A 20715-nucleotide genomic window follows, 5' to 3' on the forward strand; every position below is an offset into this window, starting at 1 on the left:
ATCCTCCACCTCACTTTGGCCTTGTCTAAAGACCAAAATTGCTGAATTTTGAAATGATAGTGTTCAGTTATTTTGGTCATCAAGGTAACAAAACTGGTTACTGCAGAGTTGATCTGCTTCATCTATGTAAAATTTACAGTGAAGAAGGGAGAACATACCAGATCCACCCTGTAGTGGCCAGTTCTCTTATATGGCAAAGACAAGGCCTCATCCTCTGTAGACCCAACATGCCGACACCACGTAGCATTAGCCGAAGATGAGTTCTCTTCATCTCGTGTGTTTGCCCCTCTGCCAACATCTCTCGTTGTGGTTCTCTTATGGACAATTTGTTTATCTTTAGGGGACATTTCATTAATAAGCCCCTAATTTCCTTATATGTCTTTCAAGAAATAAGTGAATATTTTGTTTTGCTTAGTGGTCAGGAGTGGAGATTATTATTTGTTTGAAACGGATAGTGAAGAGGAGGAAGAGGAAGAATTAAAGAAGGAAGATGAAGAGCCTCCACGAAGGTCAGCATTCCAGGTAATTATGGGGAAAATCATTCCTTTGCTAGATGGAAGAGCTTTTCTTATTAACAGACCTTGATTGCAGGCCTAGACGCCTCCTGTCATATTCGTATGTCATAGCTCCCCCGAAACTTCTGATTTACATCTGCCATGCTTTATTTCTAATGAAATTGTAATGATGCCTGCTCCCACCAACACCGTAATTAGTATCAAGTAAGAACCGTGTGCAGGGCCGGGCGCAGTAGCTCAAGCCTGTAATCCCAGCACTTTGGGAGGCCGAGGCGGGCGGATCACGAGGTCAGGAGATCGAGACCATCCTGGCTAACACGGTGAAACCCCGTCTCTACTAAAAAATACAAAAAAACTAGCTGGGCGAGGTGGCGGGCACCTGTAGTCCCAGCTGCTCGGAAGGCTGAGGCAGGAGAATGGCGTGAACCCGGGAGGCAGAGCTTGCAGTGAGCTGAGATCGCGCCACTGCACTCCAGCCTGGACGACAGAGCGAGACTCCGTCTCACAAAAAAAAAAAAAGAACCGTGTGCAGGCCAGGTTTTCATTCACTTGCACTGAAACAGTTTCTGATACTATAAACAAAAAATAATGCTTCGTTGGGTGAACTCAACGTTTTTCTTGCAAGCAGGAAGTGAAAAAGATTTCTCTGGCATTGCTTTGGATTGCTTGAATGGACTTACACTTCAATATGTGAGATAGGCGATAAAACAAAATCCTTTCTTTGTTTTGGAGCAAATGATCATTTAAATATTGCTTCAAATTTGAAAACCATTTCATATGTATTGCTAAAGATTTGAGAATATATTGAACTAGTAATAAAAATATGTGGCACAGTTCTGGTTTCTTCAGCTTAGCTACCTTCCTGTTTTAGAACCTGCTGTCCCATTCTCAGCTATAGCTCACCAGCCTAAAGTAGCATATTGAGTGAATGTGAATTGATGCTTGTTAAAGATGAGGCTTTGTCATTAGAGTTACGTATAGGATGAAAATTGGTCTGTTTCTTTTATCAGTTAACTGCATACTAGGGCTATTATTTCCCATTTGTTTTCCTATGAGGCACATAGAATGATGTCCATCAAGCCACATGATATGCCCATGATAAGGTCGTCAGTTTTTTGCCCAGGCCTTCTCAAGTGGGTGGGGCCCACCCATGCTTTGTTTTCCCAGTGACATTGAAAAACTGAATTCTCCGTAGAGACACCTTGGTTTGATGCTTTCTTTCTTCCCCCATTGCTTCGTGTCTGTTTCTTCATGACCGAGTTTTTGCGCATGTTTGCAACGGGCTTATCAAATACTAATGACTTAACTCATTTATTTTTATTCGAAAGAGTTTTATGCTAACCACCACTCATCATGCAGCCAAGGAGAGAACATGAACATCTTCACTATGTTGGATGGATTACATGCAATGATTGACTATTTTCTTTATTCCTAACTTACAAGCAGAGCACATTTTATTCCAGCTTCAGTGACTGGCACCTTTTAACCTAGTTGGTGTAACTGTAGAGACGAATTCATACTGACATCATATATTAAATTACTAGTTTTTGTTTTTTTCTACTAATTACTCTTGCTTTGTCCTTCTTTGTAGAGAGCTATTGGGAAGTTTGCATCAGCCATTTTAGCCTTGCCAAAGTCTGTCATTAAACTTCCCAAAACTATTCTTCAGTATTTAATCAGAGCTGCAAAGGTATTTGATGTTTTACTGATGTGTAGTGTGTGACTCTCTGCTCTGTAGAACTGTAGAGAAATATACCTTTATTGCCCTATCTCTGCATTTTCTCGGTTCTATAGATGGTACCATGAAGGAATTACAGGAACATAAAATATTAGAAAAAGTTTTCCAAAACAAGTTCTTAGAAGCCAAAGTTCTTATTATTTGACTCTTGTTCTTAAGTGGACACCAGAGACTATCAAAAAGTAGAAAGAGAAAATGCAGATACAGATAGACTTTCCGTCCTTCTCATGGTGTTGCCTAAGTCACATCTCATTTTTAAAGGGGCACATCTGGTTGCATGCATCAGTTCTGATGAGTATAAAAGGTGGTAATTTTTCTCAGAAAGCTGGTAAAATTCTGGATAAGTTAATAAAAGATGTCTTTTACTCCATCTCTCTTTCGGGTCCCTTCAGTCTCCATCTTCCAGTGTCTGCACTCGGTACAGCCCGCTTCTCCCTGGGCTGATCCACCCAGTGCAGTCTGCAGGCTCCTCACTACCACAGATCCGTGCTAGGGCTTTTGATTATACTGTCAAAAATTATTTGTTGATTAATCTAATGCACAATTGAAGTTATTCAGCTACCTATGCTGTAGTCACTTTGTTACGGAAAAACATTAATAATGAATTCCTATTCTTACATTTTATAGAAAGCCCTTTCTCCCAAACTCAGTCAGGGGCAGCCACAAAAATGCTTTGGTCTGTATGTCCCTCCACTGCTAACCAAGCAGTTCGATAGTGACATAGACCAGTGCTTCACACATTTTACCCTGGGATCTTATTTAAATGCAGGTTCTGATTCAGCAGATCCTATGGGACCTCACATTGTGCATTTCCCTCAAGCTCTCATGTGAAGCACAACCGTGGCTGGGCCTTGAGTAGCAGCATCCACACCTCCAGGTTCCTTCTGCTTTTAAAATGCCAGGATCCTGTTTTTTAGTGTAGTATTTACCATTTCTGCTTCCCCCAAATTCTTTTCCTTTTCTTTTCTATGACTACCATATGACTTTCCCAATTCATCTTCAAGAATTTATTTAAATAAAATATAACAATGTAATTATCCCCCATCTTAGTTTCTTTTTTAAAAAATTATCTTACAGACAACATAAAGAAGGTGCTAGACCACACCTGAATCAAAGGACAGATGATGAAACTTCACCAGTTTCAGTTAAGGATCTCCACTCTGATAAAGCTCTCCCTGTCTTAAAGAATAAGTGCATTTTCGCATAAGTTGTTAGTAAAACAAATCCTATTTTCCCCTGATATATATAGTAAAATTTAAGATAAAGTCAGGAACACATGCTACTGGTAGCAGCTCTTTGGAGAGCTCAAAGGTCTTTCATGTAAATTTCCATATACTTTTCTACTCCTGGTTCGTGAAGCTTGTGTCTGATTTTCCAGAGAGGCCCATCCAGCTGGTTGACAGGTGCAGCTGCAAAGTAAGAATTGGGAAGTTCTGGCTGGGCACAGTGGCTTACGCCTGTAATCCCAGCACTTTGGGAGGCCAAGGTGGGCGGAGGTCAGGAGATCAAGACCATCCTGGCTAACACAGTGAAACCCTGTCTTTACTAAAACTACAAAAAATTAGCCGGGTGTGGTGGCAGGCACCTGTAGTCCCAGCTGCTCGGGAGGCTGAGGCAGGAGAATGGCAGGAACTGGGAGGTAGAGGTTGCAGTGAGCCGAGATGACGCCACTGCACTCCAGCCTGGGCGACAGAGCGAGACTCCATCTCAAAAAAAAAAAAAAAAGAATTGGGAAGTTCGGTAAAAGCCTTCCATTTCTTGACTCAGTAAGGAATGGGACGTTTCCCCTCCTCTTCATTGTCAACATTTTTCTGACCCTCTTAATAATTCCTGGAACTGTAAAATGTTTCTATTTCAAAACATGAAAGTTAAGATAATTTACCTACAAATAAAGAATTACCCTATGACTCCCTCCTCTCTCCGCTTTCCCGGTTTGCATACCTCGATTCTCATGGCAGTGAGGCAGCACTGACATGCTGCTTCTTTAGGGGTCCTTTGTTGAGCCAGGAGTGCCCTTTTATAAACCAAAATGTTAATGGCACCCACCCGTTCCACAAGCCTTCTTCCATTCCACCCTTCACATCCCTTTTCCTCTCTCCTTTTCCTCCCAGTTTCCTTTTTCTTCAGAGAAAAAGAATTCCTCCAACTTGTGCGCCTCTTACATTTACAAATCCTCAATTCCTTTTTTGTTTTCTATTTTTGGGATTCGTGCATCATCTAAAAACATTATTGTGATAACACTTTTTAAAGGAAATGTCACCATATGTTGCTCTTAAACCTGAAAATTTCTTATGTTCAATAATCAGATTATTTTAAAGCAACCAATATTGTGCTGAGACAAGTTTGCTTATTAATGTACTGTAACTCAAAGATCTTGATAGAATTCCCAATTAACATAGCCCATAAACATCTACCAAAAATTCCTTTATTCAGTCCTCCTGAAAATTCCAGTTCATCTTCCCATTGTTTAAGATATGCTTTTGGCATAAAATAGAATAATTTTTTGCTTCCTGGAATTTGTTATTCAGAAATAATACAGATATTGCATTTGTTTTAATTTCTCATAAAATTCAGATTTCTACCAGTGAGAAAAAAAGAAACAGTTTGTCTATTATAGTAACCTATGACCCTTTCGTTTCCATATATGGAAAATTTGAATCTCTCTTTACTTTCTACTGACCACAATGCCACTGATTTGCTTATGCTGTGTTTTTCAAAGATTTCAGAAATCTGAAAATAATATAGAATAAGATCTGGGTTTACAGAGCTCCCAGAAAACATTTATTTAACTTTATCATCATGATGAAAAACTCAGCTTCCCTGAGACCCCGGTGTGTTTGTGGTGCATGAGAAGCATGCCTGCTTGACTTCATGTTGCTAGATGGCTGACTGTTTCTATCAAGGTTTTCTTTTTGTTCTTTCTGCATGATTTGGGAGACTCTTGGTGGGGGGCTGTTCACAATTGCTCTTTCCTGGTTATCGGTTATAATATATTAATGCAGCTGTTTTCAGCTCTTGAATGAAAATGACAAAAGGCAACCAAAAGCCCCACAGGTTTTCTTTAATGCTATTCTGGAATAACTCCTTAACCTTAATGTCATATTTTTTTTTCTCGCAAAGTACTAATCATTCTCCAAACCGCTTTCTCAAGTCGCTGGTAATAGCTGTTATTCAGGAGGAAGAGTATCAAATGCACAAAACTATTTTCCCAAAGTAAAGAAGACTATTAAAGATGTTATTTTGTTTTGACTCAAAGTTTATTTGTGATGGGAGAAACTACTGATACTGAATGAGGCTTCCGGCTTATACCTATTGTGGACAGTGCAAAAGTATCAGTAATAAGTATCACAAATGGTGGTGAGATGTAGGGACTTGGGAGAAATGATGGTTTGTATGGTATACTCACAGTTTATCTCATGATATCTGTGATACCAGATGAAATATATTACTACAACATCTGTTGTCTTTTTCTAAAACAAATTGAATCTCATGATAATAATAATAGCACAGGGATGTTTAGTTTGTGTTGGGAGAAAAAAATATTTCAAAAGTCAGGAAGCTTGGTGTAGGTCCCTTTTTTTATTTCTAATTATTAAAAGGCCAGAAAATAATTGAACTTTCTCCCTTCAGTTTGTTTATCAAGCCTGGATTACTGATCCTAAAACAGCACTCCGACAGAGACACAAAGAGAAAAAAAGGTCTGCAAGAGAAGAACGGAAACGAAGGCGGAAAGGATCCAAGGAGGGTGAGTGTGGGTGGGTGGCTGCGGTGAGTGTGGGTGGGTGGCTGCAGTGGGTGTGGCAGGTTTCAGGCTGTGCTCCCCAGCCTTGTCTGCAAAGGACAGAAACTTCTGAGGGATTAAGATGTTTAAATTTTAAAGAACACCAAGAGTTTCAATTTGTCCTTAACTGGTCATTTCTGACACTTGGAATAAATTAAAGCACAAAGTTAGTGTGTGTGTGTGTGTGTGTGTGTGTGTGTGTGTGTGTGTGTATATATATATATATATTCTTAAGTAGGAAAAAAGGAGAGGTGCAAATGAAACCCAAAAAAAGTAGAAGAAAACTAACTTTTTACATGGATATTAACTAATAAAAAAAAAGAAATACTACAGGACATGACCTGATCGTTAAGTTAAAAATTGTTCTTAGAAAAAGCTAAGGCCGGGCGCGGTGGCTCATGCCTATAATCACAGCACTTTGGGAGGCCAAGGCAGGCGGATAAAGAGGTCAGGAAATCGAGACCATCCTGGCTAACATGGTGAAACCTCGTCTCTACTAAAAATGCAAAAAATTACCTGGGCGTGGTGGCGGGCACCTGTAGTCCCAGCTACTCAGGAGGCTGAGGCAAGACTGTACTCCAGCCTGGGCGACAGAGCGAGACTTTGTCTAAAAAATAAATAAATAAAAAGTAAAAAAACAATAAGAAAGATGAAACTTTGGCAATTTAATCCAGAAAAAAGCAAAAGCACACTTAAACAATACTCAGAAACAAGCAAACAAAAGGAACATATATTCAGCATTCTACCAATATATTTGAAAACATGATATCAACATATCTCTAAGGGTAAAAATATTTCAAACTATAACAAAAAACATCAAAAGTGAAGTTGAAGTGCAGGTGGTTCACTCAGGAGCAATATTTTATTATATCTATCAGACTAAATATGAGTATTCTGTGTATGTTAAGAACTGCTAGAAATCAAGAAAAGAAAAATTCAATCAATGAGAGGGTATGAAAAACAATTCACAGACCAGAAAACAAAAATGACCAAAAGGTGCTCAGTCTCACTGTAATACAAGAAATACAAATGAAATATTTTGACATACTGTTTTCTTAACCCATTAGATTGACAGGAAAATAAACACTGGATAATGTTGGGAGCTGGCAGGAAACCATGAGTTGTGTTGTGAAGCAGCATATCTACTTTGAAGAGTTCTGTGTCATTACCTCCTAAAAGCTCAGATGTTACATATCATACTACAGATCAGTCCCACGCCTAGGTGTTTGGCTTAGCCTATAGCCGTACTTGCACATGTGTACAAACACACATGTCTAAGAGTATTCATCAGACACTATTTGTTAATAACAAAAAATTTGGAAACATCCTAAATGCCCATATGAAGAAGAAGAGTTAAATAAATGATGTTACCAGTATATTATGGAATGTTACTCAGTTCTTTAAAAATGAGATGCATAGCTTTGAGCTGGTATGAAGAACAATTCCTGACACATTATTAAGTGAAAAACAACACATTGCAAATGGCACACACATTATGAAATCATGAAACAAATGAAGTCAGAGTAGTACCTCAAGACAGTATTTTGCATTTTTAATGGGTGCATATAATAGCTTATGCATGCAAGAGAAAGATCAGGAGGAATATTCATTCACCTTATTAGTAACAGCCGTTACTAATCTTCTTTAGAAAGTGGAGATTAAGTGGCATGATTAAAGATAAGGCTCATCTGTTGTATTTTGTTTCTTTTTCTTTTTTTTTTTTTTTGAGACAGAGTCTCGCTGTGTCACAAAGGCTGGAGTGCAGTGGTGTGATCTTGGCTCACTGCAACCTCTGCCTCCCGGGTTCAAGCGATTCTCCTGCCTCAGCCTCCTGAGTAGCTGGGACCAGGCACACACCATCACACCTAGCAATATTTGTATTTTTAGTAGAGACAGGGTTTCACCGTGTTAACCAGGATGGTCTTGATCTCCTGACCTCGTGATCTGCCCACATCGGCCTCCCACAGTGCTGGGATTACAGGAGTGAGCCACCGTGCCCGGCCTATTTCTTTTTTTAATAAGTTCATTCTCTACAAATTACTCTTGCATTTTCATTACCAATGTCATGAACATTTCTCCAATTATTTATAAAATCATATCATTCTTTCTTAATAGCTGCAAAATATTCTATAGTGCAGACATGCATACTTTATTCAATCCTCCCACCCGTAATGGACATAAGGTTGCTTCTGGATTTTTGCCACAATGAACAATGCCATAATAGATATCATTGCACAAACATTTATATGTCGTAATACCTATGTGTGTGTTTAAATGCTTAGCAAAGGTTAGGAAGAACATGCATTTTCCACAGAACAGATTCTCAAAAGTGGGATGACTGATTCAGAGTGCGTCTGTTTTCACTTCAATAGATATTTTCTGAAAGGTTTTAGTACTTTGCCCTCCTCCATGTGAGGGACAAGAGTGTCCAGTTTCCTCTAGCCTCACACCACAGGATTTTACTGCTGTTTTTATCATTTTTCTTTCTAAGGATGACAAATGGCTTTTCTTTTCATTTGAATGTAGTTGAATTCTTAACTAATTAAACTGAGCATTTTTATTTCACATTTTGTTGGTGATTTTTTCTTTTCAAGTCTAAGATTTAAACTTTTAGCATTTTCCTGCATTGTTCTGTCAGGTTGTTTGTTCTTATCCATTCATGCTATTTATATGTCAGGCTTCTTATCCCTTTTTTTTCCTTTTTTCTTTTCTTTTTTTTTTTTTTTATTACTGTTTTAATTGTCTGGCTTCCCTCTGGACTGGGAGCTCAGTGAGGATTCTGACCAGTAACTTACACAAAAGGCGCTCTATACATATTACATTCGCTGACTAAATGAATAAGGACTTTCCAACTGTGTTTCTGAGTTTTACAGATGGGAAAACTAAGGCCAAAGGGTATGAGTGGGGCTCACACAGCTAAGTCTAAAGGGAAACTGGAAGCAGCAACCACCTCTGCACCTCACCTGGTCCAGGAGGGGTTCAGGACTTGGGCCACCAAACTCTAGGGACTGTCCCTCAGGCGCAATTGCAGCTGCTCCTAGACTACGCCAGCCTCTGCCAGAGACCAGCTGTGAGGGTGTGGGCAGAGACAGGAACAGCAGAGGCCAGTGGAGGGAGTGGGGACAGGGCCAAGGGAGCTCTTGGGCTTGATTCACAAGGCCTGAGTCAGTGTGTCTGTGTGTGTGTGTGTGTGTGTGTGTAATGGGAGTGGGGCTAGGGGTGTGTGTGTGTGTGTGTGTGTAATGGGAGTGGGGCTAGGAAAATCGGTATCACAAGGCCTGAATCACTGTGTGTGTGTGTGTGTGTGTGTGTGTAATGGGAGTGGGGCTAGGTGTGTGTGTGTGTGTGTGTAATGGGAGTGGGGCTAGGAAAATCGGTATCACAAGGCCTGAATCACTGTGTGTGTGTGTGTGTGTGTGCACGCAATGGGAGTGGGGCTAGGTGTGTGTGTGTGTGTGTAATGGGAGTGGGGCTAGGGGTGTGTGTGTGTGTGTGTGTAATGGGAGTGGGGCTAGGGGTGTGTGTGTGTGTGTAATGGGAGTGGGGCTAGGGGTGTGTGTGTGTGTAATGGGAGTGGGGCTAGGGGTGTGTGTGTGTGTAATGGGAGTGGGGCTAGGGGTGTGTGTGTGTGTGTGTGTGTGTGTGTGTAATGGGAGTGGGGCTAGGAAAATCGGTATCACAAGGCCTGAATCACTGTGTGTGTGTGTGTGTGCAATGGGAGTGGGGCTAGGGGTGTGTGTGTGTGTAATGGGAGTGGGGCCAGGGGTGTGTGTGTGTGTGTAATGGGAGTGGGGCTAGGGGTGTGTGTGTGTGTGTGTGTGTAATGGGAGTGGGGCTAGGTGTGTGTGTGTGTGTGTGTGTGTAATGGGAGTGGGGCTAGGTGTGTGTGTGTGTGTAATGGGAGTGGGGCCAGGTGTGTGTGTGTGTGTGTGTAATGGGAGTGGGGCTAGGGGTGTGTGTGTGTGTGTGTAATGGGAGTGGGGCTAGGGGTGTGTGTGTGTGTGTGTGTAATGGGAGTGGGGCTAGGGGTGTGTGTGTGTGTGTGTGTAATGGGAGTGGGGCTAGGGGTGTGTGTGTCTATGTGTGTGTAATGGGAGTGGGGCTAGGAAAATCCGTATCTTCCAGGAAGGAGTGTCTTGTTCCCCCCAGTGGAACCTTCAGGAGCTGCTGCTCCCAGCCACAGGAAGTAGACCATATAAATATGGAATAAATACATGACCAGGGAGAGAGGCAAAATGTTGGAAAGCACACCCCAGACCAGCTGGGTCTCTACTACCAAGACCCCAGGCTCAGGCCATCAATCACCCCAGGAGAAGGGATCCCGACCCCCACCAGGACCCAGTGAGAGGTAGACAGCGCGAATGCTGAAGGAGCACCAAGGGGCCAGGTGAGGGAAGGGACAGACTGGAGTACCGGGACAATCAAAGCCACCTCATGCAAGAACAAGTTTCTATTCCCAAACCAACCCCATCTCCATCAATACTCAGCTCCCTTCTGCCCCCATGCCTTCCCTCTGCTCAACAGAGAGCTGGAGGCAGGAGGGCGACTCAGTTTGCCAGACATGCTGCTGCAGGTCCCCAGGCCCCAGGGAGGCTAGCAAGGGACACAAACCCTTTGATGTTGCCACTCCTTCTCAAGGAATGCTCCTGCCCTCCCAACACCCCCAAGAAACACCTAGGCCGTGGAAGCACAGAGCAAAAAGCTTCATGTTCTGGGGGCCTTATCTGGAGCTTCTAGTCCAGGGCCTCTGTCTGCAGCCCTCAACCTACATCAGTCGGGCAGCAGGCGACCCAGCTCCACCTCATCGAGCCGGTTGGTGGCCATGATGTGCTCCAGCTGCTGCCGGTAAGGTGCCAAGTTCTGCATGAAGTGGGGCACCCGGGTATTATCCAGCACCCCATGGGGCCGTAGGTGGTCCACATACTCACAGGACCCCTTGCCCAGTGAGGTCAGCAGCGGGAAATCGATGGTCTGGCGATGTCGCAGAATGCTCACGATGCTGTCCAGGTACTCCTGGCCCTGCCGGAAACAAACTGGCGGCGAGGATTCTGTCTGGCCGCGCTGGGCGCGCACGCAGTGCTCGCGGCGCACGTCGGCGTCCTGCACGTAGCGCGCCACGTCCTGGCCGAGCTGGCGGAAGGACGTGCGCAGAGCGCGGCGGAGCGTGTAGCAGAACGACGGCGTGGGGTCGCGGAGCAGCACAGCGCAGCGCAGGAAGAGCCGCTTGCGGAACAGCACGCTGTGCAGGCTGGCCAGGTGCCCCTTGTGGGGTTCTGCGGCCGCAGCCCGTACCGCAGCCGGCCCCATGCGTTGTGCCACGGCTGGCGCGCGTCGTTCACGCCCCGCAGGTAGTGAATGTCTGTGGGGAAGGCGAGGGGAGGCAGCGCTGGGCGGGGCGTTCGGGGACCCGCCTGCGAGCCCAGCCCTGGCTCTGCTCCACTGGGCCGGGGCTTAGGCCGAGACACTTGGATCCTCATGCTCCCGAACTCAGGTTTGCACACAAGCTCTCCCGGCCCCACGCAGCGTGAAGCCCCTCCTCCGGTGGACTCGCACCCAGGGATCCACAGCGGCTCACATACATGAATCCTCTCCCACCCATCCGCCCCCCACCCTTCACCCACGCACCCACACACGTGCACGAACTCTCCCGAACTGACATTGCCCCCAGCCCGCCTGGGCACAAGAATACGTATACTTTACTGCCCATCCTGGGTGTCCGTATCATTTTGAACACTCAGCTGATGCCCCCGGCAAAAACCACCTCTTGCCCAGAGCAACAGGATTCTCGAGGAAGAGGGACAGACGGATAGAAATAGTGGTTAGTGCCCTGCACACTCCTGCCCAGCCTGGCCAGTCCCCACCTAAACCAGGCGCCGTGTGTCCTCAAGCCAAGTCCATTCCCAGGATCTGGCCTTCCATCCACCCTGAAGGGTTGGCCTGGTGAGACCCTGAGGGTTCTCCCTCTGGCCTGTCAGGGCCTCACCAGCCTTGCCCCCACTGTCGAGAGAAGTCGGAGAGGAAGTGGAGAGAGAAAAATATACCCGAAAGGACCAAGAGATGAGGGTGCGCCCAGAGCGTTGGCGGGCATGTTCTGGCCCACCTTTGTGCGCCAGAGGGCGGAGGTGGCTGCTCAGGAAGGGAAAGCCCCGACCTCAGGAGGGAAGGGGGAGAAACAAAGGGGAGTTACTCGGGCCCCTCTTTCCCACCCCTCCCAGCTCCCAGGCCCCTTTCATGCCGACCCATCCGCCGGATACCCATACCCTGACCTATTTCATGCCGCAGCATGCCCTCCAACCAGTACTGGCGGGCTCCGGTCAGGTTGATCGCCAATGTGGGCCGGCTGTTGTCCACCGTCATCACTGCCTGGGACAGCAGGTCTTCAGTCAGCTGCGCCACAGTCTCCTCGACGCAGCCCTTCTTCCGCATGTCTTTGCGCACAATGGACCATATTTGGCACTTGTGAGCAGCTGCTTCCCGGTGACAGCCTGAAAGTGTTCATAGGTTCCAGACTTCTCCAGAACAGCTCAGTGATGCCAACTGCCTGATGGATGAACTATCCAGAGGCCTCGCAGTACTTCTCGAGCACAGGCGTGGGCATGGGCTCCTGGTACTCGAAGGGTGAATTGTAGGTGTAATGGGACTGGAAGAAGTTGTCTCGCTCATGGTCCGTATTGGTTGGCCGCAGGGCCACCAACATGCAGGGGCTCTTGCTGGCACTATGTCCTGCATCCCTTTGAGTCTTAGCAACGTGAGGCAGGGAGGCTGCAGGCCACAGGGTGCGCCCACCTGGGTTCTGTCCCCATCCAGGTAGAGGCCATCCCAGGGTGCCATGCGCCCGCCGGCCAGTACTATTTACAGAGTAGGTGCTCTCACTGCGACGCATGTGGCCACAGTGGCCCAGGTGCCTTTGTGAGAAGGGCTGCTGCTCAGTCTGGGGCTGCAGTGCTGGGGGGACTGCCAGAGCCAGGGGCAAGGCCAGGGGCTGAGACCAGGGGTACAGCGGTGGCCCATCTTGGTCTGAGGGCTTCAGCCTATGGCGCAGGGATGGGAGGCTGGTAGGCAGGCTAGGGGGTGCCTGGTCATACCCCTGAGCCCCCAAGTCCAGCACCATTCTGTCTTGGGGGTCACATCCAGCTGGGTCACTCCAATCCCCCACACTGTCGACCTCTGGGGATATAAAGAGCATGTGGAGACCAGCATGAGTGGGTGTGACCAGAGGACCAGCAGACCCTGTACTCCACATTGCCTCTGCTGGGCCGTTGGTGGGCCCAGACTCTGCTTCCAGGGGTCTGACTGGCTGCAGCGTCCATTGCCTCCAGCAGACTCACCCAAGTATGCCGGGCTAGGGGAAAGCACTTTGTTTTCGTTTTTGTGTTTTGAGACAGGGGCTTGCTCTGTCGCCCAAGGTGGAGTGCAGTGCAATGATCAGAGCTCCTTGCAGCCTCCAACTCCTGGCTTCAAGCGATCCTCCTGCCTCAGCCTCCCAAAGTGCTGGAATTAAACGCATAAACCACTGCACCCAGCCGAAAGCAAGAGTTTTAAACACCCATCTAGATGGTGGTTACTGGAATCCTCTCAGCCTGAGCTCCTGAAGGCAAGGACTGAGCCCCTTACTCATGATTCTAATCTCTGCTCAGCGCTCAATCTGGGAGGTGGTTCAGTGCAGCCACAGCTGCCTGGGCTGATTAGGTAGGTGAGAAGGCCTCAGGGGCTGGCTTCTGCCTATGGCATCTTCTCATAGCCACCCCTGTCCACCCACCTGGCTTTACCCACATCCTCCTGCCCATTTGGCCTCAGTCAGTTTGAATGTCTGAAGGCCCCATGCTTATGCCAGTGCCCCCAGAATGCCCTCTCTCCTCTGAGCCATCTGTTGAAATCCAAATTAGAATCTGCTTTTGGGGGGCAGAGGGAAGTTTCAGCAAATCCAAGCCGATCTCTGGCGTGTTCCCTATCTGAGGGATCTTTCCAGTGGTCGTCCAAGGCCAGTGTCAGGGTGCTCACCCCACCTCTGTTCCAGGACTCAGTCCAATCCCGTCTGCCCCCAGAGACTGCCTGGAGAGGCTCCAGCTGCCGAGCTCCCTTGCCTGCTCAGCAACTCACTTCCAGCATTTCTCCTCTCTCCTACATCCTCAATCTCTTCCTCTCTACTGGAGTCTTTCCATCAGCATAAACATGCTGTTATTTCTCCATCTTAAAAAACAAAACAAAACCCTCACTAGAACCCACACTCCTCCAGCTACAGCCCCGCTGCATCTCCCTCCATCTGCTCCTATTGCAGCACATACCTCAAGTCATCTATACCCAGTCTCTAGTTCCTTCTTCCCCGTTCTCTCAAATCCACTCCAATTAGCCTTCTGTTCCTGGCTCTCCATCCAAATTGATCTGATCAAGGTCACCAATGACCAGCAATGACCTTCATATCGATCAGCACCCGATACAGTTAATCACTACATCTTGAAAGCCAGGCACGGTGGCTCACACCTGTAATCCCCGCACTTTGGAAGGCTGAGGTGGGCGGATAACCTGAGGTCGGGAGTTCGAGACCAGCCTGACAAACATGGAGAAACCCCATCTCTACTGAAAATACAAAATTAACTGGGTGTGGTGGTGCATGCCTGCAATCCCAGCTACTCGGGAGGCTGAGGTAGGAGAATCACTTGAAACTGGGAGGTGGAGGTTGTGGTGAGCCAAGATCGTGCCATTGCACTCCAGCCTGGGCAACAAGAGCGAAACTCCGTCTCAAAAAAAAAAAAAATAAATCACTGCATCCTGGAAACATGCTGTCCACTTGGTTTTCCAAACACACTCGAGCTTAGTTCTCCTCCTACCTCGCTGGTCATCCCTATCTCCCTGACCCTTAACACTGTGATGTCCAGGACTTGTCTATGGAAACTTCTCCATTTATGTTCACTCCCTAGGTGTTCTCATCCACTCTCGTGGCTTTAAATACATTAGCTCAGACTTCTTCCGTAAACTTTAGACCAGTCTGCCAATTTCAGTGCAATTTGTGATTATCCCATTTTTGTATATTTCAGATATTTTTTCCAACCCAAGGCTTATATTTTGATTTAGTGTATGATATATGCAATCTAAGCAATTATTGTTTTTTTTCTTGTGTCGAATTTCCCCTTGCAGTTTCTAGGTTTCCATCTTGCTTTTAAGAAGTCTGTTAGCCAGGCGCGGTGGCTCACACCTGTAATCCCAGCACTTTGGGAGGCTGAGGCAGGTGGATCACGTGAGGTCAGGAGTTCAAGACCAGCCTGGCCAATATGGTGAAACCCTGTCTCTACTAAAAATACAAAAAATTTGCTGGATGTGGTGGCAGACGCCTGTAATCCCAGCTACTCGGGAGGCTGAGGCAGGAGAATCACTTGAACCCGGGTGGTGGAGGTTGCAGTGAGCTGAGACCATACCACTGTACTCCAGCCTGGTGACAGAGTGAGACTTTGCCTCAGAAAAAAAAGAAAAGAAAGAAAAGAAAGTCTCTCCTCCCAGATATGATGTGGATGTTTCCCAGATTTTCTATTAATTTTACTTACCTCTTAATTTTTTTTTTTTTTTTTTTTTTTTTTTTTTTTTTTGAGACTGAGTCTTGCTCTGTCGCCAGGCTGGAATGCAATGGCACAAAATCAGCTCACTGCAACCTCCGCCTCCCGGGTTCAAGTGATTCTCTTGCCTCTGCCTCCTAAGTAGCTGGGACTACAGGCGCCCGCCATCACTCCTGGCTAATTTTTTGTATTTTAATAGAGATGGGGTTTCACCACGTTGGCCAGGATGGTCTGGATCTCCTGACCTCGTGATCCACCCACCTCGGCCTCCCACAATGCTGGGATTACAGGCATGAGCCACCGCACCTGGCTACATCTTAAATTTTTATTCTATGAAGTAGAGATCTAATTTGTTCACTTTTAGATGGATACACAATTATGTTATTCCAATTTATTAAGATGATTCGTCCTTTTCCTACTGGATTTAAATGCTTCATTTGTCAGTGTTAGGCTCCCATTTCTTCTCGGGTATGTTTTCAGACTCTATTTTGGTCTTCCCTTGTATTGTCTCGCTCTGGGCCAGTGCCACATACTATTAAGTCTAGTAGCTATAGAGTTTGTTTTAATTTTTAGTGAGGCAAACTCCTCTCACTACCTTTTTTTTTCAAAATTGTGTTTGCTGTTCTCAGACATTTTCCTTCTGGAATGTTTCAATCAGTTATAAAAAATTGTTCTTTGGTCATCTTGAAAATAGCTCCTTGCTCTGTGTCATGAAGATTATTTATCGTATGCAGCACTCTTAACCTACCAACCAAAGACAGCAATAATTTAAAGATACTCTTTTAATGAATATTTACTCAGCACTTTCTTGGTACGAGGCGTCATGTCTTCCAGATAGATGAAGCACGTGGATCCCATTCTTCTGAAGTGCCAGCTGTTGTCATATGTGCCTCATGTATACTGTAGTAACTAATTCGATCCTTGCAACAGCACAGGGTCATTTTATTATCCCTGCTCTACAGAGGAGCAAATAAGGTCTCAGAGATTGAAGCAACTTGCCTGAGGTCACACAGCCATTCAGTGAGTAGTGGGTCTGGAATTCCTACTAGACTAATTTGTTCTAAAGCCTTTCATTGTAACTGGTAGGCAAGATAAGTATAGGGAAAAAATTCCTAATGATATCAAAACTGCCAAGTTCCATTTTAAGAAGTAGAGATAAAATAGTGTGGGACCTGAGGGAGAAAGGATTTCTTGTAGGCAAGCATGGCTTCAGAGAATGCTCCCTGAAGAAGGGAATGTTTGCACACAGCCTGACATTCTGGCAGAAGAAAGCCAGCCCATGTACAAAAAATAAAGAGCAGGGCAGCTTAGCTGGTCAAGGCCAGATGTGGAGCAACAGTAGTAAAGAGGATAGCAGAAAATAAGTTTGAGAAGATTCTTGGAGTCAGATCATGAATGACCTTAGATAGGGTTACCAGATAAAATGCAGGAAGCTGAGCCAGGAGCTGTGGCTCACGCCTGTAATTTCAGCAACTTGGGACTCTGCGGTAGAAGGATCACTTGAGACCAGCAGTTTGAGACCAGCCTGGGCAACACCTCTAAAAAGATTTTTTCTTAATATAGTCAGGTGTGGTGTTGTACACTTGTAGTCCTAGCTACTTGGAAGGCTGAGGAGGGAGGATCACTTGGGCCCTGGAGGTCAAGGCTGCAGTGAGCTACGATCACACCATTGCAGTCCAACCTGGGCAACAGAGTAAGACCTGACTCTAATATATATATATATATATATACATATATATATACACACACGCACACACACAGGCAGAATATATATATAGGACATATATATATTAGAGATATATATACACACAGAGAATATATATAGGACATATATATTCTCTACATATTTCCTGGGCTTCATGTGTGTATATATATGTGTATATTCATATATACATATATATACATATATATTCTCTATATATGAAGCCCCATTTGAGTTTTTAACATAACAAACAATGTTTAGCTTAAGTATAATCTGGACATATTTCATGGAACATACTTATACTTTAAAAATACAAAGATTTAAAATATATACCTCAAACTTCACATCATTATTTGAAAATTCTCAAGAGGCACTCCCTCAGAGCAACAGTATGAGCAACATGCCCTATCAGATGACAGCATCAACACCAAATTATAAATGTTCTAGCCTCATCCCTGGGTCTATTTTGTGTCTCCTAACCTGATTTTTTCATTTTACTTTCTCATCTACCTGTTATCCTGTTATATTTCATATGTAGCCATAAACCACCTTAGATCCTTTTTGTAAAAAGGTTTATTTGGAATCAATCACTGGTACCCAAATAAATAAAATTAAACCCTCAAAAAAAATGAAGATTTCTTAAAGAACTAAACACAGAACTACCCTTCAATCCGGCAGTCCCACTACTACATACATATTCAAAGGGAAGAAAATTATTGTATCCAAAAGGTACCTGCACTCACATGTTTATTGCAGCACTATTCACAGTAGCATAAATATGTAATCAACCTAACTGTCCATCAACGAAGGACTGGAAAAAGAAAATGTGATATATGTGTATGTCATGGAATACTACTTAGCCATAAAAATGAATGAAGTCATATCTTCTACAGCTACATGGATGGAGCTGGAGTTCATTATCCTAATGAAATAATGCAGAAACAGAAAGTCAAATACCTCATGTTCTCACTTATCAGTGGGAGCTAAACAGTGGGTACACATGGGCATCCAGAGGGAGGGCAGTCATAGACACTGGAGATAATCAAATGCGGGAGAGTTGGGGAGAGGGGAGTTGAGGGTTGAAAAATTACCTGTTGGTACAATGTTTGCCATTTGGTGATGGGCACACCAGAATCCCAGACTTTACCATGACACAATTTGTGCTTGTAAGGAATCTCCTAAATATACATTTACATTTTCTGAAATTTAAAATTTCTTGTTTATCTTACATTCAAATTTAACTGGCTATCCTGCACTTTTACTTGCTAGATCATTTTAGCCTTAAATAAGAGGATATGAAATGAAATGAAATCCTATAATGTCATTTTAAGATATGACAAATATTTTCTATAAAGAACCTCATAGCAAATTTATTTATTTATTTATTTAAGACAAGGTCTCACTCTTTTGCCCAGATTGGAGTACAGTGGCACAATCATGGCTCCCAGGTTCAAGCAATCCTCCCACCCTCAGCCTCTCAAATAGCTGGGACTACAGGTGTGTGCCACCACACCCAGCTAATATTTTGATTTTCTGTAGAGACGAGGTCTCACTATGTTGCCCAGGCTAGTCTCAAACTCCTGGGCTCAGGCTGTCCTCTCTCCTCAGCCTCCCAAAGTGCTGGGGCTACAGGCATGAGCCTCTGCACCTGGCGTTGATAGTAAATATTTTAAGGTTTACTATTCATGAAGTCTGTGTGCAACTCAAATCTACCATTATAGGGAAAAAGCAGCTATAGACAATATACAGACAAATGGGCATGACTGTTAAATTCGAATTTCACATAATTTTTACATGCACCAAATATTATTCTCCTTTAGATTTTTCAACTATTAAAAATATAAAAGCCATTCTGAACTCACAGGCCATTTGACAATAGTCAGCCCACCAGTACTGGCCAGTACCACCAGTGAATGTAGTTTACACGTCCTTGGTTTACATAATTTTTATGCTGGCATGGAGTAAAATAATCTAAGAGCTATGAATTCGAGCAAATTTTCCCGAGGAACTCTTAAAATAGACAGAATGTCCTGGAGTTAATTATAAAATTCCTTTTAATCTAGAAGAGTAACACTGGCATTTAATTCACCCTAAATGGAATTTAACTCATCTTTATTGAACACACTTGGCAGGTCCCGTGGAATGGGAAGATCGGGAGGATGAACCAATCAAAAAGAAATCTGATGGACCAGGTAACAAAATAAAGATAAATATGAGCGAAAATAATCAGTATCCCTTGGAATCTCATCTCCACTGAAATTGCAAAATGACCTTTTTTTTTTTTTTTTTTTTTGAGATGGAGTCTCGCTCTGTCGCCCAGGCTGGAGTGCAGTGACGCGATCTCGGCTCACTGCAAGCTCCGCCTCCCGGGTTCATGCCATTCTCCTGCCTCAGCCTCCCAAGTAGCTGGGACTACAGGCGCCACCACCATGCCCAGCTAGTTTTTTGAAGATTTTAGTAGAGACGAGGTTTCACCGTGTTGGCCAGGATGGTCTCGATCTCCTGACCTTGTGATCTGCCCGCCTCGGCCTCCCAAAGTGCTGGGATTGCAGGCTTGAGCCACCGCGCCCGGCCACAAAATGACTCTTAAAAGTAGGTCTGGACTTTACGCAGTTGGATAAAATGTTGAATTAGTTTCAGTTTGTAAATTCCTTTATGCCAGCATCTATGAAAGAGGCTTTTAGGGAGCAAATTCTTAATGTCCCATGGAAGCCGTCAGAAACGAAAAGTACTGGCAATTATTTTTTAAAAACACAGAAAGGAGGAGGTAAATGAGAGGTAAGTAGGACTGGGGAAATTAGAGATACACTGGAAGGTTAGGGTCAAACTCTTCATTTTAGGAGAAGAAAACCAGGCTCAGTGGGTTGGTGACTTGTTCTGGATTCCACAGGTAAGAGTCAGGGAGAGAACCCTTGTCTTCTAACTCCCGATCCAGCCACAGTGCCATCTGGGCTCCTCATAGTATGTGATTTGGAGGAAGGTATCTTTATGCAGGAAGAAAAAAAGGCAAAAGCCTCCAAATGAAATGAACTCGATGCTCTCTAGCCCTTTCTAGTCATGCCATTTCTTCGTCTGCTTTGGAGTGCTGTGCAGTTGTCTATCAGCAGACCAGGCGTCAGGCTCTTTGTGTCCCCACACAAATGCTTCCAAGCCTGCCCTCTGCTGGCACGAAAGGAGACTTACTGAAGGCCACCTAATGCCCTCCGCTGTGCCAGTCCTCAAACCCAGACTTCCAGTTTTGGTAATTGGACACTCTTATTGCTGCAAAGCCTCACACCGTAACAGCAGCCAACACTTCAGATCACGTGTCTTGTTTTTCAGGCACTTTTTTGAGAGTTTGGAGTATATTAACTAGTTTAACCCTCTCAAAACAGGGAACTGAGGCAGAGAGAGATTAACCAGCTTAATCTCTTAGTTGTATTAACCAACCC

The 20715-nt window shown here is 44.7% G+C and overlaps 1 protein-coding gene and 1 pseudogene across 11 annotated transcripts in view; one reads left to right on the top strand and one right to left on the bottom strand.

Moving 5' to 3' along the window:
• Window positions 1-20715, top strand: part of PIEZO2 (piezo type mechanosensitive ion channel component 2) — a 465650-nt gene that overhangs the window by 402747 nt on the left and 42188 nt on the right. For 8 of the 11 annotated variants that reach the window (XM_050767531.1, XM_050767521.1, XM_050767522.1 and 5 more), the window contains 4 exons: window positions 416-522; window positions 2107-2205; window positions 5884-5998; window positions 19417-19476. In XM_050767531.1, coding sequence (XP_050623488.1) covers window positions 416-522; window positions 2107-2205; window positions 5884-5998; window positions 19417-19476 — 381 coding nt within the window. The remainder of the gene's footprint in view (window positions 1-415; window positions 523-2106; window positions 2206-5883; window positions 5999-19416; window positions 19477-20715) is intronic. The other 3 variants (XM_050767526.1, XM_050767528.1, XM_050767527.1) reach the window with 1 other exon arrangement.
• Window positions 10466-13145, bottom strand: LOC126941206 (uncharacterized protein KIAA0895-like; annotated as a pseudogene).

Source organism: Macaca thibetana, chromosome 18 (assembly GCF_024542745.1).
Source record: "Macaca thibetana thibetana isolate TM-01 chromosome 18, ASM2454274v1, whole genome shotgun sequence".
Lineage (NCBI taxonomy): Eukaryota > Metazoa > Chordata > Mammalia > Primates > Cercopithecidae > Macaca > Macaca thibetana.